We start from the raw sequence: 27,886 nt of genomic DNA on the forward strand, positions 1-27,886 counted from the left end.
TCTGAACAAGAAATTCGAAGTTAGCTGAGTAAGTGCTGAGGATCCAGATGTTCAGAGGAGGACCAACAGTGTCATCCCGAAACCCTGATCATCCCAAAGGAGTTAAGATTTTGGGAAGTCTATACTAGCCATGTCAATACATAATGTTTTACAAAGTGCTTTGATAGGAAAATTTAGATCGCTGTTGCCAAGAGTTAGAGGCTGTGTGAATACTCACTGTGAATATCATTCAAAGTTTTCCAACCAGGGCTTTTCTTTCTCAGAATTTGATTGATATTGGCAATATACCAAATTTAGACTTGCAAATGAAGCACATAGCTACCAAGTGTGCTTTGTTTATTGTGAATCCCATGAATCTCATGATAATCACAGAGACTGCATGTCTAAAACTGATGTAATGTGTCAGGTTCTGAGGGGACAAAATATGCCAGACTTGACAACCCCCCAAGGTGTTTCTACCACATTGTCTTCACACATGGCTCAAAGTGCCCAGTTTTGACACACAGAGTGGCTGCCTCATGCATCTTAGAGAATCCATGCATCTTCTTTTTCAAGATTTGTTTGGCTTTAGGAGTGGCTGGGTATTTTCATCAATGCCTTTCAAAAGCAGTCATAGTCCTTGTGTTCAGAATACTGATAATTATATTTGTCTTTTACTGTCTCTTTTGTTTAGTCATGTAGTGAAATCGTGTGTTTGGTGCTCAGGGTACATTACAATCCCTAAGGAACTTCACAGCTAAATCATTAGTGGTAGTCATCTGCTCATAGACCAAAGATATTGGTTTAATGTCATGAAGTGAATTAGCATTTTAGATTAATACGTTACAAACATATAGGAGTTAGAAGCACATGCTCTTTCAGTAGTCTCACACAGGCCCGCTCCAATTAACCCAGAGAACGTAAGTCAGAAGGTAGAAGGAAGGAAGATGAGATTATATAAAGTACAGAGTCAAAGAAAAACTCAGGCAAAATTTCCTAGTCAAAGCAGTTTTCATTTCTTCTTTTGGAAGCTATATATATGATTAGGAAAAAGAAAAGTCAAATTATATGTCCTGCAACAACGTGAAAAATATATGTTGTCTCTCTGACATCTTCTGTTACTGTTAACTCTCCTGATCCTTCACATTCCTTCAGCCGATGAAAACATTCGGTCGTAGGTTCTTCTAATGACTGGTGAAAGTTAATATTTGTTTTAAAGTGTTTTAAGTTTTAATGGCCTCTGAAAGATAAGAAGCAGTGATACTGCCATTTTAAGGCAAAGGAAAAAGGATTCTGTTTGTGGATTTGACAACACTTAATCATCTGTTTCATAATCGTAATCTTGGAACAATTGAAACATGGACCTCCTATCATCTCACAAATGAAATACTTAGCCCATTGTGTTTTGTCCTTTTTGCAAATCATTGACTAAATTCAATTATAAAGAAAAATAGAAGGGCAAGAAACTGCTTGATATTCTAGTCAAAACTGGTTCCCCTCTGTTCCCCCCCCAACCCCCGCCAGGCAGGAAGGTCAAAAGAGGCCAACAGTGAATATGATCTGTTTACTTGTCTCCTGAATAGATCCGAGAATTTCAAAAAGCTGCTTCATAGCTAAGTAGACAAATTAATGAATGTATAGGACTGAGTTAAAGATACAGTCTTTTCCAGAGACTTGTGGTACAAAGAATAATAACTATTATCTAAAACAGCAAGGGTTTAGAAACATGTGAGCTTTTAGCAGTATGCCCAAGAGCTTACAGAGAGCCTGGTATGTGGTGGCATGTTTCTCCTATCCCAGTACTTGGGAGGCTGAGGCAGGAGGATCACAAGGTGGAGGGTCATCTGGACTTCATAGGAAGGTCCTGTCTGTGTAGCAGTGTGGGGAATGGGGATAATGAGGAAAGAAAGGAATGAATGAATTTATGTCAAAATTGTTATTATTAAGAGATGTTGTCTCTGTGTTTGAAAAGATAAACCTTGGGAAATCCCATCTCTCAGACATAATTTAAGCCTCTGAAAATGAGAGAAGTTATAACTAAATAGAAAAAAAGATGAAATGTCATAAATAGAGCTGAACAGAAGGGATAGTAAGTTTTCTGGCACTCCCAGGTTAAAAATAAGAAATGGGCCAGGTTCGGTGGCACATGCCTGCGATCCCAGCACTTGCAATGGCAGAGGCAAATGGATCTCTGTGAGTTCGAGGCCAGCCCGGTCTACAAAGAGTTCAAAATAGCCAAAGCTACACAGAGAAACCCTGTCTCGAAAAAGCAAAATAAATAAATAGATGATAGATAGATAGATAGATAGATAGATAGATAGATAGATAGATAGATAGATAAACAAAGAAATGAATGAGGACAATCCTGTACTATAACTGGGGAGCTTTTGGGGTGGGAAGGGGAGGAGACAGAGAGGGAGAGAAGGAGCACTTTTTAAAAAGAAGAACCACAGGGTAAAGGAAGTGCCTCAGTTCAAAACAACATAATGTTATTGTGTCAGAAGATCCGAGAGGAAGGCGAAGAATATTGGTGGCATACAATAAAGAGAGTTTAAGATCGTAATACATGGATTCTATTATCACTGAAAAGTTTCCTAGCTGAGACTGATTGTACAAGTTGGTGAAGGCTGCTCTACTGTGTGAAGGCTGCCCAGCTGTATTGTAGTATGTGCTGTAATCAATCCTATCAGCCTTTGCTCAGAAGGCTAATACCTGAAAGGAATTACCACTGTCCCAGAGGAGAGAAACTCACAGTGAATCAATGTGGGAGGAGTTTGAAAGGCTCTTACTGGCTTGTTAAGAAGCCAAGCACGATAATTTGCCTATGCTTCACGTGAAGGGTGTTTGAGCAACACAAAAAATGAATTCTAAGTGCACCTGAGACACACAGAGACACCCAGAGCTTAGTTAGTGGCCAAGTGGTCCCTCTTGTTACCTTTTTTTTTTCTTTTTTCCTTTTTATGCTGCTTGGAATTGAACCCCATACCTTGTCATTGAGCTACAGTCCAAGCCCATGTACATTTGTATGTTTCTTCTCTAAAACCAGAACCAACATTTCAAAAGTTTTAATGATGTTTAATGCTTGCCTCTAGGAATTAGAGCATACTAATCTTTTTATAAACCAATTTAATGTTCTTTTTTGTTGTATTATGCTATTGAAAACTGTTCTGTGAAACAAATATGAACTAACTATAATTTATAATAAATAAAGTAATATCCTCCCACTGGTAAGTAGAGAAATCAGATTTATTAGTTCAACTCATTTTATGTGATGTTAGTTCTTATAAGTACTCTGATAATAAAGAGTGCACGTTTTGAAGGCCAACGAGGCAAAAAATAGAATCAACCCAAGGAATTCCATATTTCTCATTAGTAGAGCTCTTTGAAAAAATAGTTCATTAAACAAAACATATTCAACCCTTTTTACATTTTTAGTGTTGTGAAAAAATTTCTAGAAAACCAGGCATGGGAGTGCTTGTTTACAACTCAGCATCAGGGAGGTGGAGGTAGATGATTAGGAGTCTAAAGCCAGCCGAGGCTGTTTAGCAAGTTCAAGACCATCTTTAGCTACAGGACAAACCACTGTGTCAACCAAAAGAGGGCTGAGCATCAATCTGAGTGTTAGAGTACTCGCCTGGCAGAAGCAAAGCCCCAAGACTGATCCCTGGTCCTGGGAGGGTGAGTGTTTTGATAGAAATGTACTTGGAATCACATTGTGTATAATAGCCTTGATTTTATCTCTTGGCACACAGAGTACAAAATAGTTACGCTTTTGAGTTATGCCAAGAGTGATAATCTGGAATGTAGAGTATTTTTGTAATTCTTTTTTTTTTTTTAAGAGATTTTTAGGCTTTTATGTTGATGACTATTTACTTGCATGTATGTGTAGTATGTGTTTTCCAGGTGCCAGAAGAGGTTACTGGATCCCTTGGAACTGGAGTTAGAGGTGCTTGTGAGCTGGCCTGAGGATGCTGGGAAGCATCTAGTGCCCTTAACTACTGAATCATTTCTCCAGTCCCTAATTAATTTCATTCATTCATATATCCTTTTAGTACATGGTTCTGAAGCCACCTCCATATACTTCAGAATGCTCTAGGCTATAGAAACATAACAGAGAACAATATTTTTTAAAATGTTGTCCTTGTGTAACTTATGTCCACATTATCCAGGCTATCTCCTTCATTTTCATGCTGTACACATGCAGTGTGTACTTCAGAGTTAATGTTGTTTGCCCGGAGTCTCCCAGATAGACGTGAGTGCAGTTAGGCTTGATTCTAGGTTCCAATATCTAGCTAACAAGTGGGCAGAACTGGTTTTGTGAACTGGATTAGTGTTCTGCTATCATGACCCTGAAATTCTAAATAGTTTTTGAGCCAATTGTGGAATGATAATTTTGAACAAGAAATACACTTTCATTTTGCAGTCACTCCCACAAAAAAACATAGCTGGTACTGCTGCTAGGCTGAAGTTCTATTCAGATTTTAAGCCACATCCTTACCCCACTGAATCTATCTATTTTTGAAGCCTTGAAATCTATCAAGACCTTTAGGTTAATTTATTTTAGACTGGGAGTTCCTTCAGAGCTAAGATTCTCTTTCCTAAAAATATTTGGTAATCCCATCTGTATCTAATGTTCCTTTGAAAACACAGTGAGTAAACCATGAATAATATTCCATAGAATTAAAGTCCACTTTAAATTAAAGTGAACTTTGTGTACGGTAAAGATCAGCTTTCTGTTGGCTTTGTTTTCTTCCGTGGAAGGACAGAAATCATTGGCCATTTCCTCGGATCTCAGGACATTTGTTTATTTTGAAATGGATGTTAAAGCTGACTTGAGCCAGACAAGAATTGACCTGCTGTGTTCTAAGGACGTTCTTTGTCCTGCAGTCAGTGACTAAAGCCCTGGCAGATTTGACAAGCACTCTGAATTTGCCATACTTATTAATAGATGCTTTCTCTTTTCTCTGAATTTCTTCCAGCCTAGTCATTGTTGGCTACGAGATATGGTAATCCAATTGTCACTCAGCCTGACTACTCTTCTGGACAAGTTTTCAAATATTTCTGAAGGCTTGAGTAATTATTCCATCATAGACAAGCTTGGGAAAATAATGGATGACCTTGTGGAATGTATGGATGAAAACACACCTAAGGTAACTTTGTATTCATCACAATTATTTTTTTCTCTTATAGTTACCTTTCCTAAGCAGTGGTATTGGTAGAATGAGAGCCACCTTATTTTGTGTTATTTTAAACTATCATCTTTTAATTTAAAGATAGGGTAAAAAAAGAGTCCATAATTTGTAGTTCTACTGCAGTGATGCAGTGGATATTCATGCCTAAATATATATTTCACCTAAGATGAAAATATAGTATTTTTACCCTGTGATCCTAGAAATAATTTTGCTTTTTGCTCTTACTTTTGTTTCATACCTCAGTGAAGTTCATAACATCTTCAGAATAAGATATGGTGTGCTTAAATCCAACGTTGCTCTTGGAGAACTAACTCAGACTACTTTCCCTGTTATCTGTAATGTAATTACCACAATAGTGCGTTTTGGTTCCTCAGATCATTGTATGATTTGTCATCCAACTTCAGATTCTGGACGTGACACCAATTTGGCTTCTGAGGCTATGGAATAGTCATGTACCCCAGGACTGAAGGAATTAGTACCAAGAGGTTCAAATTCTAAGTCTGTCACTGTTGAGCCTTGCTTATGTAACTTTTCTGTCCTCTTTATGTCTAAAATGGGGACAGTGGTACAATCTCTTTCCAAAGCTTCAACAATAGGGTGTCTCTGATGAGTACTTTAATTCCAGATCAGGCAAAATAAATGTAGAAACATCTTGACGTTGTTATTTGTAGTCCTGTCTCTGTAATAAACTAGGCTTTGGAGTATCTAATTCAGAGCTTTTTCAACCTGTGGGTCACAACCCCTTTGGGAAGTTGAATGACCCTTTCACAGGGGTTGCATATCTGATATGCAGGATAGCTGATATTTATATTACAATTCATAACAGCATCAAAATACAGTTATGATGTAGCAATGAAAATAATTTATGGCTTGGGGGTCACCACAACAAGAGGAATTATATTAAAGGGTCACAGCATTAGGAAGGTTGAGGACCACTGATCTAATTGTATAGAGGGCTCAGCTAGCTTAGTAATGTCTTTTTATGGCATTCTCGTCATATTAATAATCTTTTCATGACAGTTTACCATTTATGTTGTTTTACTCTTTAACTTCTGAAGTTCGAATATACCTTGGCATTCACAATGTCTTAGCATTGCCTCATTTATGTACACCATACTTCTATTGCAGATAGAATGTCATTTCTTTATAGCAAGTAGGAGTCACAAGAGAATGGCTACCTCACAAGGTTATCACACAAAAAAATAACAGGTATTGAGGATTTAAAGATGAGTTGTGTTTAAAAAACGGCAATGTTGAGTAAAGCATTAGAAATAACAAAGAATGCCATGTGCTAGCCATGACATTTTTATTAGAACCCAAAAAGTTATAGTTGTATACTATTTATATATTATGATATTAATTTTGTTTATGTGTCCTTAATATAGAGCTATGATTTGAACCTTTAAACTTTATATAAGTTAGTCATACTATCTTATTTTTTACAATGTGTTTCTGTCATCTTATATTACTTATAAGATATGCTAACTTTCAAGCACATAACATGAGTTGATTGTTTGCTGTTTATAGTGTATTCCATTATTATTGAGGATACAACTATTTATTAAGCCACTCATCCATTGATTGATGTAAAGATTACAAATATTGTTGGTAAATTTTTCTCTCTCTTATGATATGTGTGTAGGAAAGTTTTGCTAGGGTTTTCTTCCTGCGAGTAGAATTTCTAAATCAATGTGTAAGAGTTTCCTTTAGGTATGGGGAAATGGCCTAGCAGTTAAGAGCAGTTAATGTTCAGGCAAAGACCCAAGTTTAGTTTCTAGAACTCATGTTGAGTAACTCACAATCATCTGTAATACCAGCTCTGGAGGATGAAATGCCCTCTTCTGGACCTCATGAGCATCTGAACTCAAACACACACGTAACACCACCACTCCAACACATGGGCACACCTAATTAAAAAATAGAAAAATTAAAGGTGTTCTCCTCAATCCATGTTCTTGTCTTAGTTTGCCCAGCTGTAAATTCTTGGAAGATATGTTATAGAGGAGTGCCCCTTAAAACCTAACACTCATACTTTAATAAGCATTTTTAAAATTCTTAATTATTTTGGGGGGATCATTTCATTATATTGTTGTCACAACCTTGTCCTATCCCACTGTTCATTGTTCCTTCTGTCATGTTGTTTATTGTCCCCCAGTTGCTTTGGTCATGACTTGAGTCTGAGACTGACCTGATGCCATGGTTGTCCTCTTTAGCCATTTTGAGTTGTGTCTATTACAACAGCTGCTCAAAAAATGCTGGCTTGTAGAGTTCAAATACTTGAATCTTTGAGGACATAATCAATAATCCATTGTCTTGATATTAGTCAAGTCTATGAGTCATTTGAAAAATAGGATCTTTCTTATTTGTTTGTTTGTCTAGAATGTAAAAGAATCAACTAAGAGGCCAGAAACCAGGCTCTTTACTCCTGAAGAATTCTTTAGTATTTTCAATAGATCCATTGATGCCTTCAAGGACTTCATGGTGGCATCGGACACTAGTGATTGTGTGCTTTCTTCAACATTAGGTCCTGAGAAAGGTAAGGAATTAAACATTTCCTTTTTAAATGCACATCGCAAGCTTGAACTTCTGTAAGCCTCTACTTCAGTATCAACTGAATGTGTTGATATACAGAGAACATGTTTGCTTTCCTAAAAAAAAACAAAAAAACAGCAAATATCATGACTACTAATGATTATCATCTATCATTTGAAATATGTTAGTGTCCAAGAAAATATTTTTAAATTTAAGAATTCTATGAGTTAACAATACATGATGGTGGTTCATATTTTTTCTTGTCTGATATTTGCTAGTAGAGTAGAATTATGCTATTCTTCATCTCCAGTTTCCCTAATGTTCACTTCTCATATCTTTTTCTTAAGGGTCTAACTCTGAGACTTGATTTCTGATCCTCACCAGTTAATTCTGAATCCCTACTCTCCCTAAGCTGGGTCCCTGTGATGGAACTAATGTCATTGCTTTCGTTTAAACCATGATGAATTACCAACAATTTTTCATTATTCACATTTCTTAGCATGTGGATGCATGCAATAAATCATCACTCTACAAGGCAACTATGGTGTATTTCTTGATAAAACCGAGCAGTAGAGCTGAGTCTGAAATAAATAGGAGCTGAATAATGGAGATTTGGGAAGCAGACCTGGCACATACTGTGATATTGAACTTCAACTTTGGGGGACTCTGTGATTCATATACATCACCATGTAACACTGACGCATTATTGCTTTCTATTTAGATTCCAGAGTCAGTGTCACAAAACCATTTATGTTACCCCCTGTTGCAGCCAGCTCCCTTAGGAATGACAGCAGTAGCAGTAATAGTAAGTACACACATCTGATTTAATGCATGCATGGCTCCAAGTAGCCTCTGTAGGAGTATTGCATGGACTTTAAAGAAATTGATAAATTACTACTAACAATACCACTCTCTTACTGTTATTCCTTGTATAGTGTTCCTGACAACTAAGTATCTGGTTTGTCGATCATATTTCCCTAGAGTTTAAGATCATAATAAAGGAATTAGGCCACTAAACTTTCTTCTGAGATTATTTTTAAATAAGGCATGAAATTAATTGAAGGAATATGATCGAGGACTTCTTTTTAATCATTGTAGGCATAAAAAAACAAAACAAAACAAAACACATAGTGGAAAATGTCCCTGACCAAACTGGAGTTTTGACATTTCAAAGTGCACATGAAATGGAACTCCAACTCATCTTGGAACTCTTTGCAGTTCCAAGGATGTTTTCAGTTTTGTGTCTCAGCTGTATTTGCTACTGCCTGTTTATAAATTTGGTGATGCTGTTATCTTAACTAAGAGTGTGTGTTGGAGGAAGATGTACTTCTTTCTCTAAAATTTCTGTTCTCTTTGCCCAAGAACCCAGATTCCCGGAAGACTATGTTTTATTTCCTAGTCTGTGCAAAAATCATTAAGATTATTGAATAGTCTGTGTATACTCTGCTCTCAGTTTTCACAGATTTATGATTGCTTGTTCAGTTTTTAAAAGAAAAAATTTGTGATATACGTGTTTTAGAATTTTTTCCATTGAAACTTGACTTGAACCTAAAATAAAGCTATATATAGTGTTTTATCCTTCTAACAATATGTACATTTCACTGTGTAGACGTTTAATATACCTGATGGGAGGATGCTGGCCAGAACTCACTGGGTAGCAGCCTACAGTGTGCCGTGTTTGCAGGACAGTCTTCGGAAACTTAAGATTCTGAAGTGCTTAACACATCAAATCTGACAGATTTCCAAAAGGGACCAGGCCTTGTATGTGTGTGTCATCTTAAGGCTTTTCTCCTCATCTTTTCAAAGAAACCAATTTGAGCATTGCACACCCTCCGTTTCTCTTTCACTGATGTCAGTGTTTACCATTTTCATCCTCCTTACTCTGCTTTTAACTTACTCAGCCTGTCTCAGATTCTCAAGTTGGAAAAATTACATTGTTGATTGTGAGCTTATTTCTTTCCTTAGAAGGAAAAATTCCTTTGTATGTACTGCTGTTATGGAGTTGCATATTTTTGTATATTGTGTTTGTATTGTTTTTCAAAATTATGCATACATGTGTTTTGTGTGTTTGGTTGGTTGTTTTTCGTTTTGTTTTGTTTTTTTTTTTTTTTCTTTTTACACAAAGTCTTAATGTGTAGCCAGGCTAGCCTCAAATTTGTCATCTGCCTCACTCAGCCTCTGTGGTGCTGGGATTACAGGTATACGGTAGCGCACCCAGTGGTCTTTGGTATTTCAGCTCTTCATATTTAATGTAATTGTTATGGAAAAAGTGACTTTTTCCACTTGCTTGCTTGTCCTAGGTTTTATCCTCTGTTTCTTCATTCTATGTCCTTTATTCATCTCTATTTGATCTTCAAGGTCTCTGCATTATTTATAGTGATTTTAGGAACTAAAATATACATCTTAACTTGTAATATTTTTCTTAGAAAAACATGAACCTTACCTGAACCAATCTATTGTGTTTATAAATGTCATACCCTTCACAAACTTCCATCTGTGCTTTTAAACTGTTGTTCTAAGCAACTATGTATCCTTTCAAGTAGAAAATGTGTCACCTTTTATGTTATTTTCATACTGCCCATTCTTTCCTCAATTCACGTTTCTACAATCAGGAAAAATTCTTTTCAGGAAGTAGAGCCCTTTTCACATTTCCTGTAATACAGATAGATCTGTTGGCAACAAATCTTTTTTCTTTTATTTGAGAAGTGTCTGTAGTATTTGTTGCATATAGAGGTACTTTTTATTAGATAGCAATTTCTGGGTTAATTAATTTTTCTTTTATTCATTTAAAGACACCATGACATTTTCTTTCCAAACATATTGTTTCTGAAAGGCAAAACTCACCCTTTGTATTTGTTTTTCTCTATGTACTAGACATATTCCTCCTTTTGCTGTTTTTTTCTTTGAGCAATGTGAAGGATGCCAGTAACAGATTGGTTTTCATCTAGTGTCTTGAGTTTACAAGTTTAATTTTTTTTTAATCCAAAGCATTGGAAAGTTTGATCATTGTTTGTTTGTTTGTTTGTTTGTTTTGTTTTTGTAAATATTTCTTCTTTATTTTCTTGTTCCTCTCCTTCTGAAATGAACAGTCACACGTACTTTGGTCAGTTTAGTATTGTGTCATATTGTATTGTTGTATTCTGAGTTTACCTTTTCTTTTTCCTTCACTTGAGACAAGATTTCACATACTCCAGGCTAGCCTTTGAATTCATTGTGTAGCTAATCTGGCCACAAATTTCTGATTCTCTGCCTTCAATTTCCCAAGTGCTGGGATTACATATATTAATTTTCCCGAAACCTCTTTATTATTGTTGATCTCAATGTATAATTTTCACTTCTCTGTTTTCCAGTTCACTGTGGTTCCTTTCTACCATTTCTGAACTGAACCTTACACTCAAAGTGTGCTTTCATTTCTTGATTTCATTTTTATGTTCTAGAATTTCTATCTGATTTTTTTTTATGCTGAGACTTCTGCAAATTTAAAGTTAGTATGAGTTAGTATGAGTGTGCATGGAGCCATGCTTAATCTCTAGTAAGAATTAATCAAGACAATTAATGGTTAATTAATTAATTAATCAATTATCAATTAACGAAGACAACTAGACCCTGACGCAATAAGACTGAAGGACAGTGATTCTGAGGAATTTGGGATCTGAATCATTTGCCTGTTTCCTAAGTGCCAAGAAAGACATTGTCCTGGAGTTCCTAAGCAGACTAACGCCCTAAAAAGAAGCTCTGGAAGATTAACACCATTTTCTGTGTGCGGGTGTTTTCCAGATGTTGACTATTATGATTTGTATCAAATCAGTCTGTAAGCTGTTTCAACCACGGGCAGGTTTTAGTAATAACGAGGCACAATCCATGCTGCAATGACCCAGGGCTTGAGCATGACTCAGATCCTGTCCAGATTCGCTCTCCTTTCCACAAATTCTTGGCAGACAATTGCTGTGCTGAGGCAGAGGAGCTCTGCTATGCACATGGGCTTTGGCTCAAATACCCTTCATGTGGGCCAAGAGGCATCCAGTTCTGTTGGGCTGCTGAAGTGGAGCTGCTGAAGTCCTCCCTGGAGTTAGTGTAAGCAAGACTTTTTTTTTTTTTTTTTTTTTTTTATAAAGCTGACCTCTCTCTACAAGGATGATTAGTGTACCTGGAAGAACTGAGGTCTGGTTTTCAAGTGTGAAATAACAAAAGCAATAGTGACCTCTTGAGATGGATATCACCCAGGCCTCTTTTTCCTCTTGTCTTTAGGGTCCCTCTCTCTTCCTTTTCAACAGAAGGAATGTTGCTGCATTTTAGACTGCACTACTTGCATTGCCCAGTAGCCTTAGGGTGAATGGTCCCACTAGACAGTAGTGGGCACAGCAGGTTGTCCCTCAAAGGGAATAAAACACAAACAGCCAAATTATTTATTTGTAGACAGTGAAATTCCCAAAGTCGTAGAAATTACTTGTGACATACTTCGCTTATTCTCAATCTGTAACTCGGCTGCTATTTTGTTTTGGATCAATATATGAGTATTGGTTTCCAAGTTGGGATTCCTAACACGTCTGTCCTGGGCTGTATGTTGTGGCAGCCAGAGAACGGTTAATTTTGTCTAGAGGAAGCAGTGTATTATTATGTAAGTGGATGACACCACCTCCCACAATTCCTCCCACAATCCCTGCACTTCATCCTGAACACACACCCCCTGGTATCCCCTGTAACTCATGCATACATGTGAGCTCACCAGCAAACATGGTATTGGAAGTACAACAATCAGAAAAGTAAGAAATGTGGAAGGACTAGCCGGTTTCTGTTCTCACTATAGTAGAGAAGATTGACTTGTTACCTTTTAGATTAAACCTATGAGCTTTCCTCCTTATCAGCATGGAGTGCACATACACAGTGGATCTGTTCCTTCATAGGAATCACTTGGAGGGATGTTAGATGTTAAATAAGTAATTGTAAGGTGACCTTGTGGCCAAATTCCTGTTACACGGTTATCTAAAAGCAGTTACTTGACATATAAATTCTTTGAAACTAAACTGGTCTTTGTAGTGAGTCCTATAGGAAAGTCAGTGAGTCTCACTTTGAGAGAAAGAGACCCTTGTGGGTTCTAATACAGCTTCTCGGGGGCGGGGGGGGGAGGCAAAGCAGGGTCAGGGAAGATATCAGTCAGTGCCATTTGTTTTTGTCACTAAGGTGGTATTTCGAGGTGGGTGACACTGCTGGCTTCAGTCATTCTTCAGTGTAGTGTCAAACTTTCTATTGTAGAAAGTATAAGAATCCCACTCCCCTGTGTGTACCGAGGGGATAAATGAGCCAAGGGCTCATTTAAGGCTGCTTCAAGTGCTGTATCCACAGTATGCATTTAATGATTTGCTGTTTGCCACAGACTAACCCTAGCTGAATGCATGCAGGATCTGATCCATCTTGCAAGGTTCTTTTACATTGGGGTCGAAATGCGAAGAGCAGCAAAGCTAAGTAATATTAGACAATCGATTGGAGAGGAAAGCTTTGCTTGATGGTAGAAATCTTTTCTGCTCAGGAATATGCCAAACCTGTATTCCAAATATGCATGAACCTTAACTGTGCCAAGTGTCTTTCTGTCTGTTGGGTTTCTCTCTTTTTTAGAGATTATATGGAGTTATACTGCTTGCAAAAACAAAATTCATCAGAAAACTCTGCTTTTTGAAACTGTAAAGGGCTGTACACATCAGTACGAAATCCTTTGCAAACAGCCACAACCTAATAGCCAAACCTCTAGACTGGAGCTGCTGTATTCACCGTCACCTTCTTTGAATTACAGGGAAAGCTGCGAAGTCCCCTGAAGACTCGGGCCTACAGTGGACAGCCATGGCATTGCCGGCACTCATTTCTCTTGTCATTGGCTTTGCTTTTGGAGCCTTATACTGGAAGGTGAGCACAACTATTCTTCCCACCCCATCATCCATTTTATATACCTGTTTGTTCATACTACAAAAATATATATACTCATGAGTAACCATTTCTTGAAGAAATGATCATTCTCACTATAACATGGGCCCTCAATGAAATTCAAACTTTAGAAAAGTTTCCATTATTTGTCATTGTGCATTGGAGAAGCCCTGATACAGAGAATGCACACTTAAGGGATGGGACCCAGTTTAATGGTCTGAATTAAATATAAAAAGGAAGAAAACATGTTGGGAATCCTATGCTCTGCTTACAAGCTAGGCTGCTTTTTCTGCATGCCCCCTCTTTTGTTTTCTTATTTAAATCTGTCTAAATTTTCCTAATGTGCTAAATCATTATAACTCCCATTTAAGAAGTATCTTAAGAAGTAAAAAAGTACTTAAGAAGTATTTTTTGACTGCTATTTATAGAACAACCTAAAAATGTTGAGTTCACTGTAGTTACATTGCTTTCATTGCACACACACACACACACAAATTACTTTGCATGCTAAAGAAAAAGCACACGTGATAGCAGTTAATTGTTTTTTTAATTTTGTAAAATTATTTTTTAATTTTTTACTACAATTTATTCACTTTGTATCCCAAATGTAGCCTCTCCCTCACCCCCTCCCAATCCTGCCCTCTCTCCCTCTTCTACTTCCACACCCCTCCCCCAGTCCACTGATATTGGAGGTCCTCTTCCCCTTCCCTCTGACCCTAGCCTATCATCATCTGACCCTAGCCTATCTCATGAGACCCTAGTCTCATCAGGACTGGCTACATTGTCTTCTTTTGTGGCCTGGTTAGGCTGCTCCTGCCCGTCAGGGGGAGATGATCAAAAAGCCATCCACTGACTTCATGTCAGAGACAGCCCTTGTTCCCATTACTAGGAAACCCTCTTGGACACTGAGGTGCCATTGGCTACATCTGTGCAGGGGTTCTAGGTTATCACCATGCATGGTCCTTGGTTGGGGTAGAGGTTCAGAAAAGACACCTGTGCCCAGATTTTTTGGTTTGGTTGCTCTCCTTGTGGAGCTCCTGTCCCCTCTAGGTCTTTCTAGCTCTCCCTTCTTTCATAAGATTCTCTGCACTCTGCCCAAAATTTGGTTCTGAGTCTCAGGTATCTGCTTTAATACCCTGATAGGTAGAGTCTTTCAGAGGACCTCAATGGTAGGCTCAGAGAATTCTCAATAGAGGAATACTGAATGACAAAAAAACACTTAAAGAAATGATTCAACATCCTTAGTCATCAGGGAAATGCAAATCAAAGCAACCCTGAGATTTCACCTTATACTCATCAGAATGGATAAGGTTAAAAACTCAAGTGACAACACATGCTGGAGAGGATGTGGAGAAAGGGGAACCTTCCTCCACTGCTGGTGGGAATGTAAACTTGTATAACCACTTTGGAAATCAATCTGGTGCTTTCTGAGAAAATTAGGAATAGTGTTACCTCTAGATCCAGCTATACCACTCCTAGACATATATCCAAAAGATGCTCAAGTATACAACAAGGACATTTGCTCAACCATTTTCATAGCAGCTTTATTCGTAATAGCCAGAATCTGGAAACAGCCCAGATGTTCCTCAGTTGAAGAATGGATACAGAAATTGTGGTACATTTACACAATGGAATACTACTCAGCAATTAAAAACAAGGAAATCATGAAATTTGCAGGCAAATAGTGGGAACTAGAAAAGATCATCCTGAGTGAGGTAACCCAGAAGCAGAAAGACACACATGGTGCATACTCACTTATAAGTAGATACTAGACATAAAATATAGGATAATCATACTAAAATCTGTGCACCTAAAGAAGTTAAACAAGAAGGAGGACCCTAGGTATGACAATCAGTCCTCATTCAGAAAGGCAAACAGGACAGACATTGGAAGAGGGAGAAAACAGGGACCAGTTAATGGGTAAAAGTAAAGACCACAGACCTGAAACATTGCAGCCTTCGTTGGTGTTTCTGCAATAGATGTAATTTTGTTGTTGTTGTTGTTTTCCAGAAGAAACAGTCAAGTCTTTCAAGGGCAGTTGAAAATATACAGATTAATGAAGAGGATAATGAGATAAGGTATTTATTTTGTTCCTTAACCCTGTGCTCACATAAGCTTGGTGCTGCTATTCCTCATGCTGTCTTGTGCATGATCAGAGCATCTTTAGGGTAGTGTTCATGGGTGGACTGCCCCTCCGCTTCTGTGCGTTCCACATCTGCTGTTGTTTCTTACCTTCTACCATCTTGTCAGTCCTGCGTTCGGAGGGCACAGTTGCCTATATTCTCTTTTTTACAAACGGACTCCTTATGTCCTTTGGAGACAACCTTTTGCACCTGTGTCTGGTGTCTGTATTATTTGCTGGCTGAGTTGCTATCAGAGCCTTTTTTTCTTCAGATTTTGTAAATATTTTTTTTTTTTCCTGAGACAGGGTTTCTCTTCAAACTTGGCTGTCCTGGACACACTTTGTAGACCAGCTTGGCCTCAAATTCACAGAGATCTGCCTGCCTCTGCCTCCCCAAGTGCTGGGATGACATGGGTGTGCCAACGAGCCTGACGTGTAATAAGTACATTTTTTGTCATGTTATTTCTTAAATCTCTGTGATTCTACTTCTTGTTCAAAACACTTTACATGACTGTTCTCTTGCATCCTTTAATAATACTTTTATTTCAGTCTGGTTTTCACAGCCTTTAGTTTTCCCCAATTTACTTAGCATTTTATCTAAAGCTAAACAAAACCACTATATTAAAATGTTTTCAAGCTGGAACTCTTCCACCTCTCTTCCTGTACTTTGCATTTTGTTTTATCTACCTTCAAATATAATCTTCAGCATGGTATTTTCTCTTATTATGTCTGTCAGCATGCACGTGTATGCATGGGCACACACACACACTCCCCCTGCCCACATACATGAACATATGTGTGTTTTCAATGTGATTTTTTTAACTACTTCACATGATATTGTTGACACAAAATCATGTCTCTTCCCTAAAGGGCAGACATAGGATTATCTTCTTATGTGTCTGTCTCCCTCCCCCAGCCATATTTATTGCATTTCTAGAAAAGCTTTTTATAATACCCAGCTCTTGCTGTACTTCAGAATCTGACCAGAAGCAAATGAGGATTGTTCTTGCTGTTTTTCAGTATGTTGCAACAAAAAGAGAGAGAGTTTCAGGAGGTGTAATTGTGGATGTACCAACATTGTTACCTTCGCACAGTGGTAAGTTGTTGGAAATCAAGCTGCAAAAGCTTGCAAGAACTGTAGATCTTAAAGGCCAACACTTAGAAACAAACTGTATTTTTATGTCCTTGATGGAACTGATGTTTAAATATTAGCTGAAGTTGTTATATAGTTGAATTGTGGGTCTCTCATGTCCAAATTCTCGGGTTTTGAAAGGTGAGCAGTATTGGTCCATTTTAGACCGGCATTACATAAAATAGTAATCATTGACTTTTAATATGGAGTAAAAGCAAACATCAAATTATTAATAATAAAGTAATCAGGAAACAATAACCACAGTCAATTTTGATTAGGTTTGACCATTGTCAAAGGACAGTGACCCATTTGCTAGATATTTCATAAAGAGAAAACCCCAAGCTATTTTGCCGCACCTTAAAGGAAAAGTTGGTGTCTTAGAGACAGAATATGCCACTCGATGCAGTGAGCTCCAGCCGAGGCCATAAACCAAGAACAGATACCTGATGTGATTGTGTGGTTTGGGGTGGGGACATTGTGCAAGAAAGTCAAGTATGTCATGTCTGGGAGGAACAGATGCTCATTATCTCTCGTGCTATCTACCTTCCCGGCTCTCAGGCAGACATGGTTGGTGGGATGCCCAGAAAGGTGTCAACTTGATCCAGTATCAGTTCAACATTTGAGTAACTTTTCTTTCTAATATCTGCTCATTAATGATTGCTGACCCTTGCATGCATTCTCCACAGCTAGTAGGAACGCCTGCTTCTCCCCCAGAAGCCTGAGTCCTTCCTACACACCTTCTGATTTCTGATACAGTGTCTGCTGAACTGTCTCCTTTTCCTATAGGTCACTGTCTTTCCAGCTGCTGCTCTGCCCTAGATTCCAAAATTATCTCCAGACTGAATCCTCCCTGGGGAACTTGGGTCATAGTCTCTGCCTCTTGCTCTAATAACTCACTTTGATTGGCATAAAAGACCGTTTATAACAACTGGGTGTACCATGAGAAAATGATCGCTCCACAGACATTTGACTTTTGCCTTCAGCCATCCTCCTGACTGCCACGTGTGGAGCAAAACTATGAATCTCTTATCTGCCATCACCGTACCTTCTGTGGGCTCCTTTTCCTGTCTAATAATATAAGTGAACTGAATCTTCTTTGTTTTCTAAAGTGGTATTCTTGAAGCTGAAATCACTGTTCTTCCTAGAAACACTCTCCTCTGTCATTCAACCCCACCACAAGCCTCAGTTTCTTTCTCAGAACTGCTACTTCAGTTTCTTTATGCCAGTTATTTATACACCACCCCTTAAGTGGCTTTTTGCATTTTAAAAGTTCAGATAATATTCACTGCAATTTGGTTTGGGGATTGCATTTCAGGGATCCTGTTTTGGTACAATGCTCTTCAATCCAGTGGTTTTGATTGTGATATTTGCCATGTGACACTTGGAGTATGATGGGGAACACAAGTCGTTGCTAGCTTCGGGGAAAAGAATTGATGACACTATAGAACAAACATAATCAACCAATGAAAACAAACTTCAGCTAGTCTCATAACATGTGAGGACAGCAGCTGAGTCTGCCTGGTTCATACCTTATCCCGAGCTCTGAGCTCACTGTACGTACAATATGGATTCTTGCTGAATGTTTGATGAATAAGTGTATCAGTGAGGTTTACCTAAATTTAACCAGGAAGAAGAGAAAACATTGAATCGTTAATTCCCCATAAGAAATAACAAAATTTATAGACAAAAGAAAGAGTAATAGTTTAAAAATAAAGAAATAATGTAAAAGGAATTAAATGATGAACAAGAAACAAGAGAAGTTTGTTTAAAAAATGCTAAAGCTGCATTTATTTAACATCAATCATGAAAAAATTGTATTACATTAAAAATTGACTTTGTCACCTAGATGATATTAATGGCTTACACAAGTTTTTAGGAACTCATAAACTGGGTTGTATGGAGAACATCTTAAAATATAGAAATAAAATAGATATAACTTACATTAAAAGTCTCATTTATACTAGTATTTTATAGGAAAATTGTATTCTTTATTCTTCTCACCAGGTTCCAACACACCGAGAAGGTACACTGGTGCATGCAAGGCAGCGTAGTGTAGTTGTGTCCTCATGTTAATTATGGCCTAAGAAAGGAAAACACTACAGAATTGTGGCTTTGAAGTAAATACGTTTACAGAGTTCAGAAATAGCTAATGGAGTTCGCAAAGGATACACATCTCTAAGAAGTTAGAGATGAGACCCCTGCATGTAGAAGATCTGACTTTGTCACAACGCTGATCTTGATGTGGATAGCTTCCTGTAGGGCTGTGCCAGGCCCACCCACATAAATCTCTTTATTTGAAAGAGTGAAGAAATCACTTGCAATGGGAGAAAGGCTTGGTTCTGTAATTGATAAAGGTGGCGTATACACTAGATAGTCAAATGGTGGGTGATTCATAGGATTTTATTAGCAATAGAAACGGTTAATGTTGATACCACACATGGCATGGGCAAAGCTAGGAAGGACTCAGACTACAACAAACTGTACAAAAGCCATACACTTTGTACAAATTGATTCAAGTGAAAGTCACACACATGGGATATCTTAGTTAAGGTTACTATTGCTGTGATGAAACATCATGACCATAAAACAAATTGAGGAGGAAAAGGTTTATTTGGCTTACACTTCAGCATGTCAGTCTATCACTGAAGGAAGCCAAAGCAGGAACAGAAATAGGGCAGGAACCTAGAGGCAGGAACTGATGCAGAGGTATTGGAAAGGTACTGCTTACTGGCTTGCTCCTCATGACTTACTCAGCTTTTTCTTTTTCTTATAGAACCCAGGACCAGTAGCCTAGAGGTGGTACCACCCACAATGGGCTTGGCCCTCCCCCATCTATCACTAAATAAGAATATGTCTTAACAGGCTTGCCTACAGCCTGAGGCATTTTTTCCATTGAGGTTCCTTCTTCTCATTTGACTTTAGCCTATGTCAATTTGACATAAAACCAGTGAGCATACAGGGTCACTATTGAGAAGAAAAGAGTGAACATCAATTTGAGAGCATGTTTGAATTCTAGAAATGTAGCTTATGTTCATTAGGTAATTAAAAACTGTTTGAGGGGTTAGAAAAGTTCTAAAGATTTCATCAAAGCAGAGACTTCGGGAATGTCATCAGATATTGGTGTGATCAGAGGAATAGAGGTTTGAACTGGAAGTAGAGGTTTTTCCTGGGAGAACTGTCTTCCATTCAGATGAGAGAGCAGGAGAACTCAGGTCAGGGCTACAGCAATTAAAAAGGATGGAGCACTTTGGAGACATCGCAGCAGAAGAATCAGCCAGTCTTTACTCATAGAACATGGAGCTTGATGGTTATTAGATATGATTTGGAATTACAAAAAAAAAATGGTGCTATTAAAAGAAATGGCTTGGGGATGGAGAGATGGCTCAGTGGTTAAGAGTGCTGTCTGTTCTTCCACTGGACTGGGGTTCAACTCCCAACACCCACATGGCAGCTCACAACTGTCCATAAGCAGTTCCAGGTGGTCTGACACCCTAACGACAATGCACATAAAATTAAATAAATTAAAAAAAAAAAGAAAAGAAATGGCTTGTCTGGAGTCAAGAGAAGGAGCTGTTGATAAATAGTGATAGTTCTGTAAGTTACCACATCAAAGTATGGAAATCACTTGGGTCTGGAACTGTAGATTGGGAGTTGGGAGTCATCTATACAGAATCTTGCTTGAGACCTTGGGAAAAATACTGTTGACTCACAGAGAAGGCTCAGGCTGGCTGATAGTAAATTATATGCATTTGTGCATGCATTTAGTTACTTTCAGTTATCTCACCATAGTAAGAGTAGAAAGTAAATTATTATACGTTTAATTTAAAAAATACTTTAAGTAACATATTTATTATGATTTTAATACAGACAACTTTAAGTGTTTTTGAAATTATTAAATATATTTTATAATGTATATATACACTATATATATTTATGTTATGATTTTTACACACATATATATATATATATATATAAATATACACAGACTCACATATGAGTAGAAAGCCATAAAGAAGCCATAAACAGAGCACAAGCTAAAATGTTCCCATAGATCTGAGTTACACTAGGAGAAATAGAGCTAGGACGTGGTAGGAGGAGAAGCTCAAGCCAGGCCTCGATATTTAGGACACAGGCTTCAAAATGGTAGGTAACATTTCTTTGAGGTCTGATTGCTTTACTAGCTATTTTCTAAAAAAAGACTGAGCTTAAGGAGTTTTGTTGGTGAGGTTTTTTGTTTGTTTGTTTGTTTTGTTTTGTTCTTTTAAGTTTTTTCATTGCTACACTATAAAGCAAAAGTTTAGAAAAGGTTAGGTTAGGCCTGTGGTCAGGCCATGACTCTGCAACTAGCTGTAGCATCCTAGATGGTTTAGTTCTTTTAACTCAAATATTTTCATATGAAGGCATGTAGCACATGCTGATATTTCAGCCAGTCTACGACACTTACTGCAATATTTTTGTATAATACCATATAACAGTCTAGCTCTGTAGCAGGTTATCCCATTTAGATGTGTAGACTTTTATTGTTTATACAACAAAACCACCTAATGACTTGTTTGTAAGAGGGTACTGCCACCCCTCATTAAGTGAGATTTCACCGTATGACATAGCACTACTCATTCTGCTTATTTCATGAGAGTGTTGCCAAATCCAAATGTGTATCATTCTAAAGAAATGTAGCTTTGTTCTATGGAAAAATTGTCGCCAGCCTTCAATTTTATTTGCTTTAGTGACTCAAGAACAAAAATCCTAAATAGAGTCCCAATCCTGTTTCCCTGTATTTAATTAACTCCAGAATTTCAAATTATGCATAGCTTTCTTGCTTTCTGTGGTTCCAATTTTCTTATCTTACCATGCTCTATTTTTAAAACATCTATATATTCTCAATTTCTGAAAATTTCTTCTAATCTTTCTTCATTTATCTGTATGGATTTAGTTTGACTTTCCTAAATTACTGAAAAGTGGAAAGATCTGAGCATTCAGTGGTTTAACACCAACAGCTGAAAACTAAAACAAAGTATGGCTTTCATGTTTCACCAAGTACAATAAAGTATACTGAGACCAAACGAATTCCTCAGCGTGTGGTGCCAGAATTTTAGTTGCTCTTCCTTGGAATACAACTGTTGAGTGAGAGCTTGCTGCTGTGGTTTCCTTAGTCATGGGAAGTGACTGTTAAGAACGTAGCTTGGTGGCCAGGTCCTGGAGCTGCTCAGAAGTGACGCTGGCGACCCACTGCTTCTCCACCCACTGCAGATGTTTCTCCCCTGCCATTCCATCTGGCTCCATGTCTGCGCTTCCCAAACCCTATCTTGAGCTTCATACTTTCTTTGCTCAGCACCCGTCTATTACTGTGTGGGCTAGGGAACTTCGCAGTTACATAGATTGCTCATTCTCCTGTCACAAACTGAGAAGTGGTGGTTTGGGGGCATGGAAGCGGCAAGATGCTAATTTATTTGTTCTTTTTTTCTTGTGCATGTGTGTTCATGTGCGTGTATGCATGTTGAGACAAGAGAACAACTTTGACTGTCATTCTCCAGGCGCCATCATCCATCTTGGTTTTTGAGATCTTATCATCTTGGAGCTTGCCAAATCTTCTGGGCTAACTGACTAGTGATCCCCAGGGATCAACCTGTCTCTGTCTCCATATTGTTGGAAGTATAAATACATGCCACCACATCTAGATTTTTTTTTATTCTATGGGTTATTATTATTATTATTAGCTTACGAAGAAATGTGTTTCAGTATGGCTTCGCACACATGTGAACATAGATGTCATGGTGGGATCTGCACATAAAAGCCAGCACACTTTTTTTTGCCTTTGGGTCACCTCACTTACATTATGCATTCTAGATCCAACCTTTTTCCTGAAATTTTCTTTATTTTTCTTTATTACTGTGTAAAATTCTGTTGTGTGTAGTAGCCCATTTCCTTATCCATCCCCACTTGTAATGGACACCTAGGCTGGCTCCATTTTCTTGCTGTCATGAACAGAGAAGCAGTGACATTTATCCATTCGTATATTCAAGAAATATTTTCTGCATGTGTATTATACCTCTTGCCAAGTCCTATTCCAAGAGTTGTGTTGCAAAAATGAAAATAAAACTTGACTTTATGGAGCTTATAATCTAATGAGAAAAATAGACAACAGACCATAAGCAAGTGACTAATCATCACAGCTAATTAAAAACAACATATCTACCCAGTTCTTTTTTTAATTAAATTTTTATTTTTTTAAAATTAGTTACACTTTATTAACTTTATATGCCAGATGTATCCCGCTCCCTTATTCCCCCCCCCATTCCCACTTTCCCTCCCTCATCTTCTCTCTACCCCTTTCCATGTCCACTGATAGGGGAGGACCTCCTCCCTTTTCATCTGACCCTAGCTACCCAGTTCTTTAAGGCCAAGTGTAATACACATTATGAACTCTGTTATTCATTCTGGAGTTGTATATGAATTTAGGTATTGAGAAAAGAAAAAAGGCCAAAGGACACATCTTAATCCTTCTTCTCTTTCTTCCTCTCTAGGCTGGTAACAGTTCATGTTTGCTTCAATAAATGAAGCAGCTTTAAACAAATTCCTATTCTGTCTCAAGCGACAGACCTCATCTTTATCTGTTCTTGCTACCCATGACCTTGTATGGATGATTCAGAAGTTGGAGCAGAGTGTTTAGCTGTGAAACTCGCACTGAATTATCATCTATAAAGAAGACTTTGCATGGAACAGGACTCTGGAGGTTTTGCAAGTGATGATGGGGAAGAGAACACGTGCCCAGTCTACATTTGCATGGCTTAGGAAATGTCAAAGTGCTGAAACCCCACACAGCTTTGTTCTTCAGTTCCAACCTGAAGCCTGTAGTTAATTATGGTCTCTGCAAGTAGATTTCAGCCTGGATAGTGGGGGGAGGGTAGAAAACAATTTTAAAAACAGTAACTCCATAGCATCAGCCACTGTATGGAGTTAAAGCCATGGGGAGTCTTTTTTTTTTTTTTTTTTTGTGAACAGGCACATCCACTCTGTAGTGATGTATTAACAAGAGCAGCCAAAACTTCAGTTCTTCCTGATGCATACCATGTATACCATAACCCACTAGGAACATGGACATGGTTGGCTGGTTCTGTCCATGCAGCGGAGCCGTGCTGAGCTGCACCATGATGCCATGGTGTATGGAAGGCTCCACAGAAGAGCCCTCCCAAGAGATAACTGTCAACAAGGACCAGTGGAAGAACATGCCAAGGAAGACATTTGGCCCCTAGTGAAACCAGTCTTTTCCCTTACCCCATCACTCTAGAGCGTGTAGTATAATGTGACGTGTTTATGTTTTGAAACCACTACAGAGCTATGAAAACAGACTTGGGAGAAAATGCTGAATGTGTAAGCCCCCTCCCCTTTTAAATTCATGATGGGAGAGAATAAGAATAAATGATGGTTTTTAGTACCTAAGATTAGAAGTGTACACTTTATGCTAATGTGGGTGTTGCAAACTAAGTAACTCGAATTGTACAAGAATGCAAGGAATCAGAAAACATTAGTTATTTGCAGTATAACCATTATCTCTTTAATGTAGCCATTTATTTCAAACCAGACACTCTGTATTCATTAAGGTTTATGAAATGAAATAAAAAGAGAGCTTTATGTAGTTATGCATGTCAGTTTGCTATTTAAAAAGCGTGGCAGCATTTCTCATATTAGACAGAAATTGGCAGTAATTCCATGACGAACACTGTGCTTTTAAACCAGAATTTATAAGATGCATTGTAGATTCCCCTGGTTTTTATATACATTGAGAACAATGGGCTAAAATCAAAGAATGGATTTTCTTCTGCTTTTATTTTGGTCAAAGTTCTCTTCATCTACCATAGACATATATAACATTTAAAGCTTTCCATTCTAATGCAATCCTTGTAATAATTTTATTTGCCCTGTCATAATACCTTAAGACAACCATTTTCAATGTAATTATGGAAAAGTGCATGGGAACCTAACTGCTAGATTCAAGTCTGTCTTGAAAGTGCATGTAAAGTTCTAGCTTGCATTCAAAGTTAGTCCAAGCACAACTCCAGCACACGCCGCTACTCTTCTTTAAACCAAAGAGTTCAGATGGTTTTCTGTAGTTCTTTTTCTAAAGCTCCGAGGTTCCTCCAATGCTATCATTCCTGCAAGATAGCCCAGTGCATCAATTTTGCTGCTTTTCCTTGCTCATGCCCTCAGATATCCCAGGATACCACTGATTAGTAGTAAGCTAGAAATCACCTTAGTTACTGAAAAGGACATATTTTGTTGTTTGGCATTGATTGCTTTGAGAATAATAATAGATGTAGGTTAACACGAGTCATAGGTGTAGGTGTATATAGATTGAGGCTGTTGTTACTTCTCAGCTTTGTGGCTTGATTTATTTATCTGGTAGTTTCATTTTGCTCTGCCTTATGAAAATGCTATTTACTGAGCTTGAGAGTACAATAAATATACTTTTTCCCCCTTCAAAGCTAGCAGTTAAATTTTAACACTCAAAAACCTGATCTTAATCAATAGAACTAAATAAACAAATTTAACAGGTTATAATACCTGACATGGTAAAAGGCAAAAGATGTGTCATTTTATTGAAAGTTACATGGATTGCCAATTTTTTAAAATACTAAGAGCCAATAAAATGCATGAATAATAGAAAAATGCTGAACATTATTTTGAATGCTAGCTGCTTAGACATTAACTATGGCATATCTGTTTTCAGATTAAAACACATATTCTTTGCATAGTTTGTTCCATGTATGTTCTGAATATTTTTCTTAAATTATGAAAACCTCACAACTGAGAAAGTAAAGTATAAAATGACTCTTTAAATTGCCCATTTTTTTCTGAGAGTTCTTTTTTGTCATGTTTAAAATTTGCTTTTTAATGAAAATGATCTAAAAAAAATCTTCAGAGTGTCAATTGTATTGAAAACCTTGTACCTCCTTGGTAGAAACCAAGCCTATAACAAAACTAGTTGTGTGATTCGTGGTCAGTGCTAGTGCAGTCCTGGTTTTTGTATTGTTATCTAACATGCTGAACACACTGCCACGTTCTAATGAATCAGAAAAAAGTGTATTTTTCTTTACAATAATAAAAAAGCTAAACTACACTACAAAGAGTATTGCATATGAGAAAAAAATGGAAATACTTAAATGTATCCACAATGAAGTACGTGCTTTTAGCTAAGAATTAAACATGTTTCAGTGAACTTTCATGTGCTTTAAAAAAAGTGTAGCATAGTCTGTTACTTTAATTCAATCGAAGTTATAAATGAACAGAAAAGTCTGTTGTGGAATCTTGATTGTTTCTACTGTTTCTACAGTAGGTTTGGATTTTGTGATTTAATCCTGATATGGAATCTTAGCTATCCTATACACAAATTCCTGAAGAAATATGTTTTCAAGTCAGGTGGTTAGTTTAGTCGGGTGAATGTTGAGAAAGCGCCTGAAGAGGCTATCCTTTCCTACTGAAGATATAATGTCACCTCCCCCTTTGGATCTCAGTTTTGTGTTTGTGTGTAGGTAGGTCAGAGGTCCCATGTAACAAAACAGGAAAAACAGAAGAAACAGTCCTACTCAAAATACCCAACCCTAGCTTCTTAACAAGCATTTGGACAGTGAGAAGCTCTTGCTGCTTTAGTTTCTCATGTAAATAGAGTTCCTTAGTAAGAGTGAAATTCAGTCTTAAGTAGAAGGAAGTGGATAACCATTTACACATGAGGTGGCTTTTACCTTTGCTTAAATAAATGTTTGGGATCACCTCCGAGGAATGAAAACCAGTAGTGCATTTTCAGCAAGAAGAGAGATAAGATGTGTGTAGTAGCATTTGGAAATGTGTCAAGAGTATTAATGTAAATGTTCTCATTTTATTGAAAGCTAAGAGCAAAAAAAAAATGTAGGGTGCTACTGAAGACCTGGAATGCCAAGAGATATTTTTAAAGCCAATTTGTAAAATGATAGTCCATAAATTACATTTAAAATTGGAAAAGTAGGACAAGAATTTTAAAGTAAGCCAGTTTGTCCTTCAAATAATATTGTAAAGTTGGCTTTAAATGTAACCGTTCCAATCAGAATTTATTTATGGAATCTGATAACACAACTCCTGTTACTGCCATCCCACTGATCAGTCTTAAAATGCCTTTGTCAGTATAAAATAATGGTACCTCTGTCATAACTGGTGTGGGTTTAGGAGTGATCCATATTAAGGTGGATATTTATGATCCTAAAATGGTTGATAAGCACTGGACATGCACAACTGCCATCTCCTAATATTTTCTTAAAACACTTTCTAAAAAAAAAAAGGAAATTGTCTAAACAACAACAAAAACCTTGTATTTTCATTTACTCAATTTCTAGACTAAAAGACTTCAGTAAATTAAATTTTACAATCAAACTTCCTATAGTCTTATTTTCCAGTAGTCTAGAGACTGATGTGTGATTATTGTGTCCACCTGCCACTGTTTTTTACATCAATGGACTTGAGAAGTATTCCGACATTTATACGGCTTCACTGACATATTGCTAGTTCAGTCATAGATTGGAGTTTGCATATTGTAATGTAAATGTATGTCAACACTATTCTAAATAGTTTATGACTGAAATTTAATTAAATAAAAGGTTGTAAAATGTGATGTGTATATACTGTATGTGTACTTTTTAAAATAGGTATATGTCCTGACCCTTTTTATACAGGTTTGAATTTGAAGTTACATTATATAAACATATACTTTATTGTTCTAAATAAAGAATTTTATGCACCATCATAACTCTGCCCTCTCATTTGATATCTAAAGGTTATTTTGTTATTAATAACATGGATTAGCATTTATTAAGATAAAATCATTTTTATGTGGAAATTTGTCATCAAGACATTTCACAGAAATGTAAATGAAAGTGGATAAGAAACTCTTAATTCAATGCATAATTTTTATCACAAAAATAGGCAAAGGAAATCAAGATGAAATAGTATATTGCTCTCAAAAGTTTTAGAACGTAAGTTAGGAAG

At 37.3% G+C, this 27,886-nt stretch overlaps 1 protein-coding gene across 2 annotated transcripts in view; it reads left to right on the plus strand.

Annotated features, from left to right (window-relative positions):
• Kitlg (KIT ligand) overlaps positions 1-27,627 on the plus strand; it is an 86,711-nt gene extending 59,084 nt beyond the window's left edge. The window contains exons 4-10 of one of the 2 annotated variants that reach the window (XM_055627966.1): positions 4,959-5,129; positions 7,551-7,707; positions 8,425-8,508; positions 13,492-13,601; positions 15,630-15,697; positions 16,762-16,837; positions 23,398-27,627. In XM_055627966.1, the coding sequence (XP_055483941.1) occupies positions 4,959-5,129; positions 7,551-7,707; positions 8,425-8,508; positions 13,492-13,601; positions 15,630-15,697; positions 16,762-16,801 (630 nt within the window). In that variant the 3' untranslated portion in view covers positions 16,802-16,837; positions 23,398-27,627. The remainder of the gene's footprint in view (positions 1-4,958; positions 5,130-7,550; positions 7,708-8,424; positions 8,509-13,491; positions 13,602-15,629; positions 15,698-16,761; positions 16,838-23,397) is intronic. The other variant, XM_055627967.1, reaches the window with a different exon arrangement.
• Positions 27,628-27,886: the final 259 nt, after the last annotated feature.

This window comes from Psammomys obesus, unplaced genomic scaffold, assembly GCF_907164565.1.
Source record: "Psammomys obesus unplaced genomic scaffold, mPsaObe1.curated_primary_1811, whole genome shotgun sequence".
Classification (NCBI taxonomy): Eukaryota; Metazoa; Chordata; class Mammalia; order Rodentia; family Muridae; genus Psammomys; species Psammomys obesus.